Source organism: Haliotis rubra, unplaced genomic scaffold (assembly GCF_003918875.1).
Source record: "Haliotis rubra isolate DU_JTF1 unplaced genomic scaffold, ASM391887v1 Scf316, whole genome shotgun sequence".
Classification (NCBI taxonomy): Eukaryota; Metazoa; Mollusca; class Gastropoda; order Lepetellida; family Haliotidae; genus Haliotis; species Haliotis rubra.
In genome coordinates, this window is record NW_025766987.1 from 77774 (window position 1) to 92554 (window position 14781).

Below are 14781 nucleotides of genomic sequence, written 5' to 3' on the forward strand. Positions count from 1 at the left end.
CTGTTCACACAATGTATGGCCCTCCGAGTGAATGAAGCCCCTCTGTTACTAGATTTCACAATGTTAAGTGACTTTAATGTGATTGCAGGATACTGAACTTGTAAACAACACTTCCAGAGGCCACATATCTATGGAGATATCCTGCAAAAATACACTACTTTCTCCGCTAAACATTTATGCCAATAGATGTGGAATAGTTAAGGAACCCATAGCTTCTGGATAAACATAATCTTTGGGAGGTCTTTATCTACAGAATCCTGTTTCTCTCTTTCACCGTTTAAGAATACAAACAGGATAAAGTTTGCTAAACTTGGAAATATGCCTAAAAATTGGTAATTCTGATACCTTTTGTCTTGAAGCTACAAATATTTTTGTAGCTTTATGTATAAAAAGTCTTACATTTTTTTCGTCAAGTCTAATGTCAGCATGAGTTATATTAAAATTGTGATGTGATACCTGTTTTATAGATCCAAGTACCACGTCACTGATGAATTAGAATTTTATTTTATCCTTGAATATATAGTAGGAAATAGGTTAGGGATCCTGAATATTTCAGGGAATATTTCTCTACAGTGAACACTGGGATTCTCTGAGTGTATAGGTGGGTGCATGATATTTTTATACACCAAATTTTGTTCTGTTCAGTATAGATGGTCTTGATTATGTCTTGTATGATTTCAGGAACCACTTTGATAAATGTAATTTCCAAATAGTTTATATACCGCTGGAAAGTAGACCTCCAAAGAAACATGCATTCATTGTTCATTTGTTACATTTCACCTCATTGTAGCACTAAGTGACACAATGTATGAGCTTTTTCTATTTTCTGATATGTAATGGGAAACTAGGGAATAAGAAACACATTGTGATAATGAGAGTGAAAAAATATACCTTGGCAAATGTCAGGCTTTGCATGAAACAATGCCCCATAAACATAATCTGGTATGGTGTACTTACTGGGTCATAAATCCTTTTTTATCATCAGGAGAAGAATGCCAGTGAAGTGTGTTAGAAAGCAGATTGTGGTCCCAGTGGCCCCCCATACACTAAGTCACCTATCACCTTTATTTCCATGACGACAACCAGATGAGGAAGTGATACACGTATTTTGATAAGGCGAATTTACTGATAATCCACAATACATAACACACGAACTGATAACAATTTACAATTTATTTGGTAGAAATGACTTCATTAGCTTTAACACCACTTGATGTATTTGTCCACAAGTGTTGACCTGATGTTTCAAGAATAACGAGGAAGTGTTTAAAACAATTTTTTTAGAATCCCCGAACTGTGCACTTCTTTTCACCAATTTTCCATTACACTCAAAACATGAAAAGCTTTGCTGAATCACGACGACGCCCATTTTGACATGAAGGCTTTGTTATTGCCCAATGGAAGCACTACAGTTCATACAGGCCATCAAGCTGGCCGTAACCACTGCAAGTTGAGACAAGGTCATAAGTTATGAGCTAAAAGGGTTTGTACAAGGGCAAAATGGCTGCCTAATACTACTTCCCTCAAAGCATATCCTAAATCAGGCCACACTCAAAGAGCAAAGTCATTGAGCTAGAAACAAAACTGTCTGGTTTGCAATTAGATGACAATTGATTTGCAGAGTTGATGATGGTAAATGACTGCAATGTGTTCTAACAGGCAGTAACTGCCTGATAGTGATGGCGCCAGAACAGTTGTGCGACGACCATCTAAAGTAAGGAATTGTCTTAATGTGGAAACAAACCAATACAGATTATTTAAGTATTTTTCTAAAGTTCTTTGAAGGTGTCCATGTAAGAAAATATTCCAGAAATGAAAAAAGGTTTGGTACTCAGAAAATTGTGATGCAGCTACTTAAAATATATGTTTTTATTCATACATTTCACTTATTTTCTGGGCTGGTGGGGTAGCCTAGTGGTTAAAGTGTTCACTTGTCACGCCGAAGACCATGGTTTGGTTCCCCACTTGGGTACAATGTGTGAAGCCCATTTCTGGTGTCCCCTGCCATGATATTGCGTAAAACCATATTCACTTCACTTATATTCTGAGGACCAACACAGAATGGAGAAATTAGATGGAACTACTCGGTTTCAATGAGCTCACCTGTTCAGAACTTTCATCATTTTTTGTACTTTCATCAGTTCGCCCAACACCACTGTCTTTCTCATGTTTGTTTGAGTTCTCAGTTGTAGCAGTATCAGTTGTTCCCCCTTCTTCATCTAGGTGGCGCTGTAATAAAAATAATTTGGATAAGTTTCCATTGAAGTCCCGAGACAAATGAAAAAACATATTTGAAAATAAACGCTAAAACTGTGTGTTACCTTTCACATCTCAACACAATCACTTTGAAATTTAAAACAAACCAAATTGGATTGCATGTCAGATGTTCAGGCAATAAAAAGGCTATCACAAACCATGTTATTGCAAACGATACCCCAAACTCAACACAAATAAATGTCAAATTCCCATAGAAAGCAGACCGTCGGCACATTAAAAACAAGTACAATCTTTATACATTGTATATTAGATCAGATTAATATTTCAAACAATTTGCGCCACAAAAGCCCTTAGATCACCCCAAATATCTGTATTCCCCAAACACACGCAGCAACTGAAGGGAGACTATCCCTGCCAATAATGTTGCACTCTACCAACACACACGTCCCTGGATACAACTGGCGTGAACACCTGTTTTCATGTCCATTGAAAACATGGTGAAGATAAACTTCAAAGCTCTTGATATCAACAGAACACAAGGGATCTCCCTTCAAGCATCAATGCCAAGCTGCACCAGACGTTTGTACTGTGGCTAATGAGCTTATGTTATCGGTAGTTGGTCGTTGGTGTCTTCTGCCTTGTCTTGCACCAACATCAAACAAAACCCTGTCTCATAAATCGCATAATCCCACTTTTCTCAAGAGAACACAGCTTCGTTTCCATAATTCCCCATGGGAAAAGGACATTTGCCGTCCATGTTACCTGGTCTTGAAATGGTGCGACAGATTCCCACCCTGATCTGCTTGCTCAATGATTTGTAAAATATTCCATGTGTTCTTTTCTAAACATTAACAAGAACCATAAAAAGATAACACACTCACACAGAACTGTGATCGTCTCTCCCCTCCTTGCTACCGTCTCACGCTAATATAAGCATTAAACGTCCAGGAGGACGTCAAAGTAAATATTTTGGTAGTCTCCTAACCTGACCCAGTTTGGATTGTTTCCCCTCTTTTACAATGACATGAAAGGTATTTTATTGACCTATATTCCTTTCATTCCGTCTCCGATTTCAAGAAAATGGTCAACTTTGGCATGTTTGCACAACAAGAGCTGGTGCTAATTATACCAAGTATCAGGAGACCTCAAAGATGACAAAGTCTTTGTGCAGTGTTGACAGTTGTCAGGGCCCCCTCTCTCAACCTACATACATCATATTAAATGAATACATCTTTTTTTCCCTCACTAGATCCCCTATTACAGGCTTGGATGGCCAGGAATAAAGATATTCATGACAAATAAGCTCCCCTTTGGAGCTCTTCAATTGCTGGAGGCCAGGTTTCATCGTCACTGGAACAGTACATACACACATAGAAAGATCAAAGCCGTGAGAAGACTTTGCTCTCTATGGTTTGCGCAGCCCACAAAGGCTGTGTAGTTTCCACCATAAGTTGCCTACTGAAGTCCTAATTGACACGAATCCATCGATGTGATTGATTCTAGTGGAATCCACACACATGTATGGACTGGACTTGTATAGTGTTGTCATTCAGGTGGCTATGTACTGATGGAGAGAATGCATCCCTCACACTGGGAAAATGTAAGGACTTCATTTACACCTTGCATAATTACAACCAGAGCAGGGGGCGGTGGGGTAGTCTAATGGTTAAAGCATCTGCTCCTCATACCAAGACCCGGGTTCGATTCCCACATGGGTACAATGTGTGAAGCCAATTTCTGGTGTCCCCCGTCATGATATTGCTGAAAACAGTGTATAACTAAACTCACTCACTACAACTGGAGTAGAGTCCGAGCCGACCAGTCCTTTTTGTACCCATTAACGCTGAGAGCCAGGCAGGGACCAATAAGTACCATATTTTAACGTCTTTTGGTATGATGCTTCTGGGGATTGAACCCGCAGCCTTCCACTCTCCAGGCAGCCACTCTAACCACTACACCACTGTGGCAGCGCTATTCAAAAGAAATTAGGGACTACCTGCAAGATTCCACCACAATCATCTCTGTTCCTTCCTATGCTGTTTCTGCTGTAGGACCTGACAATAAGACACTGGAGGGACCTTTTTTCTATCTTGAGTGTTTTCTTAATAGTTACATGGAGCATCTTTTTAATAGAAGCATCTCAATAAACATTTTTCAGAAGACATTCTGTCATGTAATACAATTCATTTCACATACACAAAATTATTTAGCAATGTATTCATTTCACTGTAATATTCTCAGTGGGGTACCTGGGCAGTACCTAAGGCCCTAGTTCAATTTCGCAAATGGCAACAAGGTTTGAACCCTTTTCTGGTGTCCCCTACTAAAAGCAACACAAAACCATACTAAGTTCTCAGACAACTGAAACTGACATAAAGTAGAAGCGACAGACCACACAGAAAATAATATTTCCATCCAGGATATACAATTAAACTGTCAGAAATTCCTGTGAGTTGATGATGTTCCACTGTATGAAGTTCATACAATCAGCACTAAAACCCACATGGAAATAGAATACCGCATTGTATTCCGACCTTGAGTTAAAGCCAGCACTGGAAGGACCTTGAGTTAGGATGAAGCCTACAAGTCATGTGGCAACATGACAGACTACCTGCACACGAACATGTTGAGGAATTCAAGCCAAAAAACTTCCTCCTGTGATACAGCCCAGGTGAAGTTCCTGTCAACACCAGGAGGTGAGGCTGTAGGAAAACATGGACAATCTTGACATCATCTCTGATGTGTCCTCTGATAAACCAACTCATCAAGCGGCCTTTGATTGTCTGGCATCCTTTTCTTCTCTCCTCGGTCTGGGTGAAGTACATACATACCCACATGTCCCGACAACTGCCTCCTTGACTCCACACCATGACCTTGGTAAGGTCTTCGGAGATGTTCAATGAAAGGTGAAATGTTACTGTCCCAAACGGAGGGAGGCTGTATTCGTTCTGCTTAATCATAAAGGCTAACATTCTTCTGGATATAATATAACCAAATTTCCAAGTAAAGGACATAATAAACTATTTTTCCTGCCTGTCTCCCAAATGCACACCTTGCCAGTCTAGTGCAGGTACCCCAGATCACAGAATCACAATTGGTGTTGCATTCTTTCATTATTTGATTATTTGGCTGTTAATAATTTAGTCCTACAAAACATGCACATTTCTTTGAAACTGTTATGTACAGTTAAGGTACAAAGAGGCCCTGAAAATTTGGATTGAAACTTAACAATTACATATGTGGCAGACAAACCCCTTCTGGTTTGAGTTCTTCATGGAGAGAAAGTAGAGAAAGTGTTGGCTCATCCAACAGAAACCCTGGGTTTGATACCCACGTGGAAATTGTGTGTGAAACCCAGTCAGTGACTGTCATGAAAATAGATTACCAAAAAAACACTTTTCACTTACTTACGGAGAGGATATAGATCAGCCAGCCTACAGCCTCGGTTGTCCCATCATGACATTATAGGAGTCATTTCGAAACAGTTATCCACAAATGTTGCTGTGCAACACCTGTACTACCCATTTACCCTCGTGACTGAATCGATCCCGGCAACTCCCACAGAGCAACCTACAACATGGGCTGAAGTGCCGTTTCCTGAAGCCCAGATCTGCAGCTACGACCACAATCTGGGAGCTGTCCCATTTCGGTCTCAAACAACACCATTATTTCATAATCCCATTCATCAAAGTAATCCCAGCACCAACCTACACCGACTGACAACCTCCTTGCCTTCTGTTACCTCAAGGTCGCCTAATTATCTGTTTTTGTCCAATATCCCTAGGTTTCTCCCCGAGATGTGACTGCCTTACTAAGCAGTCATGGCCTCCACTAACAAGACTTGACAAAAACGCCCTGTGTTGTGGTATAGTAGTGATTGTATGGAGGCAGGCAGTTGTGAAAATAATTACCTGTCCGAGGTAATACTCCACAGTTGCTTGTTGCCTCCACTACAAACTCGCACTGTTCGTCCATACCAGCATATGGGCAGTGAGGACTCCGCTCAGCAGGCTGTAGCCCTAACATATGGAGACCTAGCTTCACAGAATTGGCTTCCACAGTGAAAGTCACTTTCAACCAGTTAAAGTTTGTTTATTTTAGGGAAGTGGATTCATGGCCATTTCATTTGAGACTTAAATCAGTTGTATTTTATTTTTCATTTTAATTAAGTAATTGAAGGGCACATGGAGTCACTTTGTTCTTTGGAAAACTAACTATTGGTAGTGAGTAAAGTCTGGCATTTTGTGTTCAACTGTGAGACACCGAAGTATATATTCCAAGCTTGACTCGGTGCATTTAATGAAAAGCATTTCACTTTATGAGGTAGGAATATATGTTTTTCCTTAGGTCACACTTTTTATCTTGCACTTTAGATATTTTTCTGCACCGAATAACTGAGAGCAGGAGCATTAAATGGCAGCAGATGAGACACAAATATATTCACTACTATAAATTATGTTGCATGGATCATAAAAAAAGTCATAAAATCATAACCACATTTTCCCGATTGACATAAATCTAACTTGTAAATTCAGCCATGCCACGTGCTTCTCCTTCCTTGGCTAGTAGATTACAAACGAAGTATATATAAGAGACAGTTCCCAAGGCAGATTAGTATCTGTGAGACAGCCTGATCCCTAACTAATAGCACAATAATAGGAACAGTCCACAAAACTAGTATTTAATACTCCCCTTCCCAACAATGCTGATGTGTTCATCAATCCATATCAAACAGAAAACTGGGAACGCACATTTCAGACATGAAAGTGGCTGAATCAGATTGGATAGAATTTGTTTGGTTCTGCTGACAACATAATAGCAGTGTTCATCACAATTAGGGCCTAATGCTGTCCGAAGGGAAGTGCCAACTAAGTTTCCAGGCTAGCAGGGAAGCAAGCTTGTATTATCCTGCAGCTCTGACAGTGACAAGGATTCCGTGTGACGTCTTGGTTGAGTCAGGTGGTTTATGGGTCCATCTGCCTGTGCTAAAATCCATCTGTTTCATCCCCATCATTTCTGCCATCACTACCCATTACAAAGTCTCCATCTTCAAGATGATATGCTGCCTCTTGTTGCAACTGTTAGGAAATATGCTATCTTCCAGACACCAACCAATATAAATTTCCTGACTGCGGCAGACAGTTCTCCTGATCGTATGACCTTCAGGTGGTTCCGATACTGTTTGCCTGATAACTATTTGACATATGTTGGGAACTATGTCTAAAGGTTATGAATTTGCACCACCTATTTGTACAGAAGACAGATATGACAATCAAATAAATTTATTTTCAAGTAATTTTTTGCCAGTTTTACTGCTTTTCAGATGTGTTCAAGATTCTGTGGCCCTGCCTCGCATCTCAGTTGATACACACAGCTTCAGATAGTTACAGACAACTCCCTTTACAGTGAAAGAAGGAATTCTAGAAGCGGATATTGCCTCAAGAAAATTGGGCATATTTCAGGCGTGTTTCTTTCAGCAGAGACAAACATCAGTACTTCTTGCCACTCGCAATTTCAGATTGGGTTCCAAACGCTCACAACCATTGTCTGAGGCAAATCACCTGAACTACTTCACAAGACAATTCTGACAATACCAGGAACCTAATCTTGCCATCTTCAAGACCAGTTCTACAAGTTCCTGCTTCTAGTAAACCCAATGTAATAGTCTCATCACAGGTGTTGATGACATAGTATCGCTCTACATCTGGCCCCTCTCTTGTCAGATTCTTTAAATAGGGAAGGAAGTGAGGTTGAAGATATCCTGGAGACAAGCCCCTCAGCTGGGTGGATCAACTGAATATTTTCTGTTACAAGCTGGGGTACAGTTTGTTAATCTCTGAGAATTACATCTGATTGTTGCAGCAACTGAATATTTTCTCACAGCAATATATTATAAATTCCTTGTTCAACAGGCAAGAAAGGTTAAAGAAACTGACTGGGTCTCTTTAATGACTATGGAGAACCAAGGTCATTGCTGAAACAAATTTCCAAGCCTATTCAAATTAGCTGTGTGGTCAAGTTGATAGAATATCTGCCCGAATAGTAGTTGTCGACCAGTGGCCACTTCATACCAATAGATGTTAACTGATGGTATTTAATGTTACCCTGCCTGGCATTTTGCATTACGAAGACAAAACATGGACTGACTGGCTTGGAGTGTGTATGCATGTTAAACACTGCCATGATGAATGAGATGACTGGCAATATAGGACCAACACAAGCACACATATCACTAAGCATCAATCTTGACTGCAACGTTAAATCCAATTCCCCTTCAACCTAACCACATTGCACATATTTCCATTCTAATATCAATCTTTTCACTGAGGGTTACTGAAAATGACAATTGGTAAATATCAATCCAACAGTAGTAATATGTGCAAAGTGAGTGAGTGAGTAAACTTTTACGTCACATCTGCAATATGTGCAAAGAGTTACCTACCCTTGCCAGCATATGGGCCATGTAAGCCATGTTGTCATGGTGATGTTTTTCCAGTAAATCCATGTGAAGATCATCCAAAACCATATTGTGTTCATCCATGAATCCATCATCACACTGTAAAAAAATACAAATATATTTAGAAACATTTTTAATGATTATTATCTTTATGATCGAAAAACTAAAATGATATGATCGCTTTTACTTTTCAAATGGATACAAGGTTGATCTTCCATAATGAAATGACAGTAGATGCCAGAAACAAAAATACATATACAAGCAATAAATGATATGTATTTATTCAAACCAATATTTTTCAAGCTAGATATGAACTGGTTACATGACACGCATGATTTATGATGTGTGATTAGCTGGAACAAAATCAACACGCCAGCCATCTGCAAATGAGGAAAGCAGGAATCTTATCAGGTAAGGTGTCTAAGACAGATATTCATCAGGAGACTATATTTGGAAAGGGAGGAATCAAGAAATGCTCATCATCAACCCAGGCCCCACGGAGAGTTCAGTCAGGACGGAGATATTAGTTGTACCTTGCTACCTCCACATACAGAAGAGCTATCAGACATTCACAGTAGAATTATAACAACTTGTATCCACTGTTAATTAAACTGAGCTATATAAATCACCCTTCTTATCAGACATCTTCAGCCTTGTGACTAATACTCAGATACAGGATTCTGTGCAACTTGAAGACAAGGAAAGTAGATATTTAAAAACAAATCTTTCATCTTAACCCTACGAAAGTGTTTATTTTGCAGTAATTTAATTTCAGATCTCACATTTACAAACTGCACATGAAGGCAAGCAAAATCAGTTGTGAGACTGGTAGGACTTACGTATAAGAAGTAGTTGTAGGTAAAGCATTACTGTCAGTGTGAAGACTTGTGTTAAACTACTGAGCCAGTTTTTATGTTGAAGCAGGAGGATATTTACCCACTGAGTTGCATCTTGATTTCCCTACAGTGGTGAAAATGCTTCGAAGACACAACTGAGAAAATCATAGTCAGCAATGCAAGCTAACCTTAACCACCGATCATGTTTTTAGCAACTGTTTCTCAGATCAAGAAGCTCTGTACCTGCCAGGTAAACAACCTTTTTTGTAATTAAACCCACAACTTACACTGGAAATAAACTACAAGTTTACTGAATACAGGTTATATGGACAAGTTGGTTGGTGCTAAGCACTATAACAGGGCTGTTTAATGTGGGGCAAAACCCTGGAGTCTTTAAGAGTAAACCAGTGCGGCTACCAATTTTGTTTTACTATACCTTGAGGATTATTTTTTGTCAGTTAATGAATACATGAAATGTAGCAAAGAGTTTTAGAAAAAGGACTGTGTTAAGATTTTTATTCACGTTGGTAACTGGGAAGCCCTGTCGGTACAGTATTCATTATGCAAAGGTCCAGGTTTGATTCTGAAACAATGTACAATAAGTGAAGCCCTTTTTTGGTGTAAGATTGTTGGAATATTAATAAAGTAGCATGTAATCAGAACAAATGTGAATTCCATTCTCATATCAGCAGAATTTAGAGACTGCACATTTTCTTATAAAAGTTTCAGTTTAAAATTTGACAACCTTTTGCTATATCTTGTGGCACATTGTGTGGTTTCAGTTTAACAGACACATGTTTCAGTTTGTTTAGTTATGAATGGTGTTGATGGTAGGCTGCTGGGTATATATAGGTCATTACAGAAGCATCTATCACAACCAAGTACAATTTTGCCATCAAAGTACAGCTGTCACCTTATCTGAGAAATAAATCAAATCCACATCAGTTTAAACCCTTGGGTCACATTCAGTGGCAACTTTTATTTACATTAAAACATGCGACAAGAACATTAATTTTGTGAAACATATGCAATGCATAAGCATCATGGTATAAATATTTGTAGTTCTAAGGAAAACATCATGAGATAATTAAACACTTCATTAGCTATGAAATACCTTATGTGAATAGCATTAGAACATTATGATACCATCAAGTCCATTGGTCGTTTAAAGCTTCATTAAACATGTTTACACATGGGGACCATAACTAGAGTTATCCCCCTTCCTTGCATCTTCAGGAGAGGAGATGAACTTTGGTAAATGCATGCAGTCATCTGAAAATACTTTTTTAGCCAGTTTTGGATTTGCTCCTGAAATCTTCTTATACACACATTTCATGGTCTAGTCAGGAATTATGCTTACTTAATGAGAGTCAATCAACATTAAACACAGCTGAAATTGGGTCTGTAAATATCAGACAATCGAAATGTAACCAAATCTAGATTAGGCTGTCAAATACAGTTGATTGTTTTTTGTCAGCAGCATTTATAAAGGTAATTTATTAGCACTGGCCATCCTTTACCCATTTGTACTTTCCCAAGACGCTGGTAATAGGGCTGGTCCTGAAGATCCACAACTACTTATATTTACAGTGAAAACAGAAGAAGGCCTCTGCTGATCAGACCAGCAGCTGGAGGGGGAAGATTTGTAGTTTTAAATCTGCATTATGGGATAGATGCTGACAAAAAAATAATATTTTCCCAAGATTTACCCGGATGGAAATACATAGATGATGAAATCAGGAAGAAACAGGGCAAATAGGTCACCTGTCTGAATATAGAACTGAGCGATGCCCCACTAATTGTTCTGTCAATAAAGCTATTTGCAACAGTTTGAAACTAATGTTAAAGAAGTATCTAACCAGCTCGCCAACTCAACATGGTAAAAAGACCTTATACTTCGTTGGTTTACATGTCTTCAAATTACTTGTTAATCTCTGTTGTATATTAGAACTTTTGTCAAAAATGAACCCTTTCTACTTGTATTTAATTAGAACCATCCCCTTTTAAGCATATTCGGGTTGCCTTGAGATCAAAGGTGTCACATATGCTATTTGATATTTTTGTGTAATTCTAAACAATATAAAAGTGCGACACGTCTACAGATGTGAGCGTACAATTTCCCTTTATGCCAGAATAACAGCCATTCCCTCAAGAAAGTATCAAGAGATCTTGACTAATCATTTCCAAACTTCAAAGAGTTGCCAAGAATCAAAAACATAAGTCTGGTGCCAATTCCTACAATCGACAATAAATAACCCGAAACAAACATGTTAAGTGGCGGTGAGTCTCCATACGATACGATGCAGGAAAGAAATTCTTCTGGCTCAAACTTGGCAGGCAAGTCCATGAAGACAACTCGGATACAAAAGCAGTTACTCAACATCAAAGACTAGATTATACGCATCTGTTACACTGGAGTCCAGTACCGCAACACGTCCACTTTGTGTATCATCTTCCCAGCCAACAAGCACCTGTTATGTCCTGGAGCTTAGATGTAGGAAATTCCTCAGCTTAACAATGGTATAATGGTGCTGGTGCCACTGGAAGCTCTTGTTTACATCAATGATACCAAAAGTAAACAAACTGATACACTGTTCACCATAGACAAGACAGGTGGTACCATGATACAGTCTTGCCTTGGTGAAGAGTTCCATTTCATCAATGTTTTCATTTGAGGCTACCTGGTTTGTCAGAGATAAAAGAGTAATGTTGGATTTCATTTATAAGTCAGGAGATCACTTTCTAAGTTGAACTTCTGAGCAAAGACAAATGTGTTTTTTAAGAGCAAAAAGTCTTTTGAGAATAGATCTCTACACTCAAAGACCTCGGGTTCACAGACAAATCATTTCCGCTTGTACAGTTTTAATCTTTTCTTGGGCATAATTTCTCTTGCGAGACTGTGTTAGGAACAGCAACCTACTGATATACACCATCAATCTCCCGCGTCTCTTGAGGTCTTTGTGTTCATTAAACTTAGTAACTGTAAGATGGGAAAACCGAGAAACAGACTTTCTCATTAGGAGTAACCAAGACATACTAATAAGATGTTTTCCTATGGGTCTCTTTAAAACATCTATTATCCTGTCCAGTCTTGGCATAAATCTGTTCATTTAGTGTCTAACTTGTTAATTAACCACTGGCCTTCCAGAAACCTTTGGCGCTTCTTTCACCTAGCTAAGTTCACTTTAAAATCCATTCAAGCAGGCAACAACCAATTACCCCTAATTTCTGCTGCACTTTTTCGCAGCAGACGTCCAAACTGTATGAAAGCAGATGCGAAAACCTGCCTGAGCAGACGCAAGAGGATGGCAGACGTAACATAGGTGTCAGGGTTGAAGTCTCCCCAGTTGCTGGTTCTGATGACCTCGGGTTGAATATGTCGCCTTACAATCATGCCAGCTGCAAGAACTGCAGGTCTTTGATACAGCCTATTAAAGAATTAAGCTTAATAATGCCATGACAGTGTACATGATGGCTACCAGGCATAGCGAAGCGTGGTATCTCTTCATCCAGATTCTTGAGGCATCCTCTTTTGGTATGGAACTCCCGTGATGCTTTAAATAAGCCTTATTGAAAAATTAACTATGTATTGCCTAAAGCCACCCTCCAGTTAGACCCACTGCCGATGTAATAGACCTGATATTTGTTACGCTATAAGTAGTTACATCATGTAGAAAATGAGCTTATTGCTTTTTGTGGACCAGGCAAGAATGAGGCACGGAGCTCCCTGAGAGAGTAATGACTTCAAGCAATAATTATTTCATTTTTTACGGAAGATGGTCAAGTCAAAAGTTCGTTGAAGATTAACTGGATAAGCAATTTCCCTGGAGAGGGATCTTATCTGTGATATTTTCAGCTGGGATTGTCATGACCTGCAGAAGAAATAGCACCAGTCAGACTAAGGAGAATACTCTTGTTACTATCCTGTAATTTGTACCCAAAAGACCAGAGCAGTAATGTTTAAATATAGAGTAATTACTGCAAACCATATTGACTTTCAAATCCGATGAGGATGCAAGTTAGACCTTCATCACTGATTCATACTAGAAACTAGATGAGATACAAAAGAACTGTTTGCATCCACAAGAGGATTCCAGTAAGGAAAGGTTGATTTTTCGTTTAGAGCAGGACAAAAGATAAGACTGATACACCAAACAGTTGTAGTTTGGGATTGTGTTGAGCTGCGTGAAATACTTTCTTATTGTTCCAACAGTGGCCCAAATTTAGTTTTTGTTGCTGGTATTGTTTTATCCCATCAGCAAATCGGTATATGTTGTTATTGTAAATTATCCATAAAATCTGAGTACCTTTTTAAACAAAAAAACATTTGTTTAACTGTTGACGGTTGTAAGGGAATACTTCTTATCAGCCAACTTCAATCAGTGCTGTTTTCCAAAACACTTTGTCTTAGTTTTCTGCCCAGATAAGAAAGATGTTTATGTGATGTTATTCCAAATAAATCTAAATTATTGGGCTACACACAAGAAATTTTAGATAAGGAATATACATTAAATAACCATGTTATCATCAAGCTGATAGCAGACAAATATCTTGTAATTGTTAATGTGAGACTGTACCAGACTCTATTTAGGTAGGAAATCTTTTGAAGTTTGCAAAGTCATGACATGAACAGTTTTTCCCCAAGTTGATCAAAAAGAGTCAAGAATAAGCAAGATATAAAAACAAAATTGGGAAGAAAATAGTGCCTTGTCTGGCCCCATCATTTTAGAGAAGCAATTTCAAAAGCCATGCTGGCAATTGACAAATGGAATGACAGGATCTGCTGCCACATTTCTATCCACATTAAGCTGCCATGACATGATCAATATTGCTGAAAGTGGCATTTAACGCATATCACTATGATGATAATGACATTGTGTGGACACTATTGCCTAGTGAGCATCAAAACCCAATCCTTTTCACTTTGAGCATAAAACTGACAGCAAATTAATTGACATCGCCTTTAACATCCATTTTCAGCAGTATCATCTTTGCCAATGACCTTTTAAATTCAGAAGGATGAGTATGTGTTTTTGTACAATTTTTTCATCAATCTCAACATATTGACTAAGGGGTTTTCTGACAGCAAGCATTGTTGTTGGGTGTCATTAACCAGGCAATGGTGCAATGTGAATGTTATCAAGAAATCCGAAGCTGATAGAAACAGCAATCAGATCTGCATCATTTCACACAATGCGCACCTGTCTACCATTAAAACAAGAAATCTAACCCTTCCAAAAATGTCACAAATGGCATAAAAAAGTATATCAG

General features: G+C 38.7%; 1 protein-coding gene and 1 long non-coding RNA gene across 5 annotated transcripts in view; one reads left to right on the forward strand and one right to left on the reverse strand.

The window, feature by feature from the left end:
• The window catches only part of LOC124283443, a 67916-nt gene that overhangs the window by 45224 nt on the left and 7911 nt on the right, over nt 1–14781 (forward strand). Inside the window, exon 4 of one of the 4 annotated variants that reach the window (XR_006900347.1) lies at nt 7541–7559. The exons of the other annotated variants lie outside the window; for them this stretch is intronic. This is a non-coding gene — a long non-coding RNA (uncharacterized LOC124283443). Of the gene's footprint in view, nt 1–7540; nt 7560–14781 lie in introns of those variants that run through there. 4 annotated transcript variants of the gene reach the window in all.
• Nucleotides 1–14781, reverse strand: part of LOC124283442 (E3 ubiquitin-protein ligase PDZRN3-like) — a 298678-nt gene that overhangs the window by 4583 nt on the left and 279314 nt on the right. Inside the window, 2 exon segments of the mRNA XM_046719497.1 lie at nt 2104–2229; nt 8660–8773. Coding sequence (XP_046575453.1) covers nt 2104–2229; nt 8660–8773 — 240 coding nt within the window.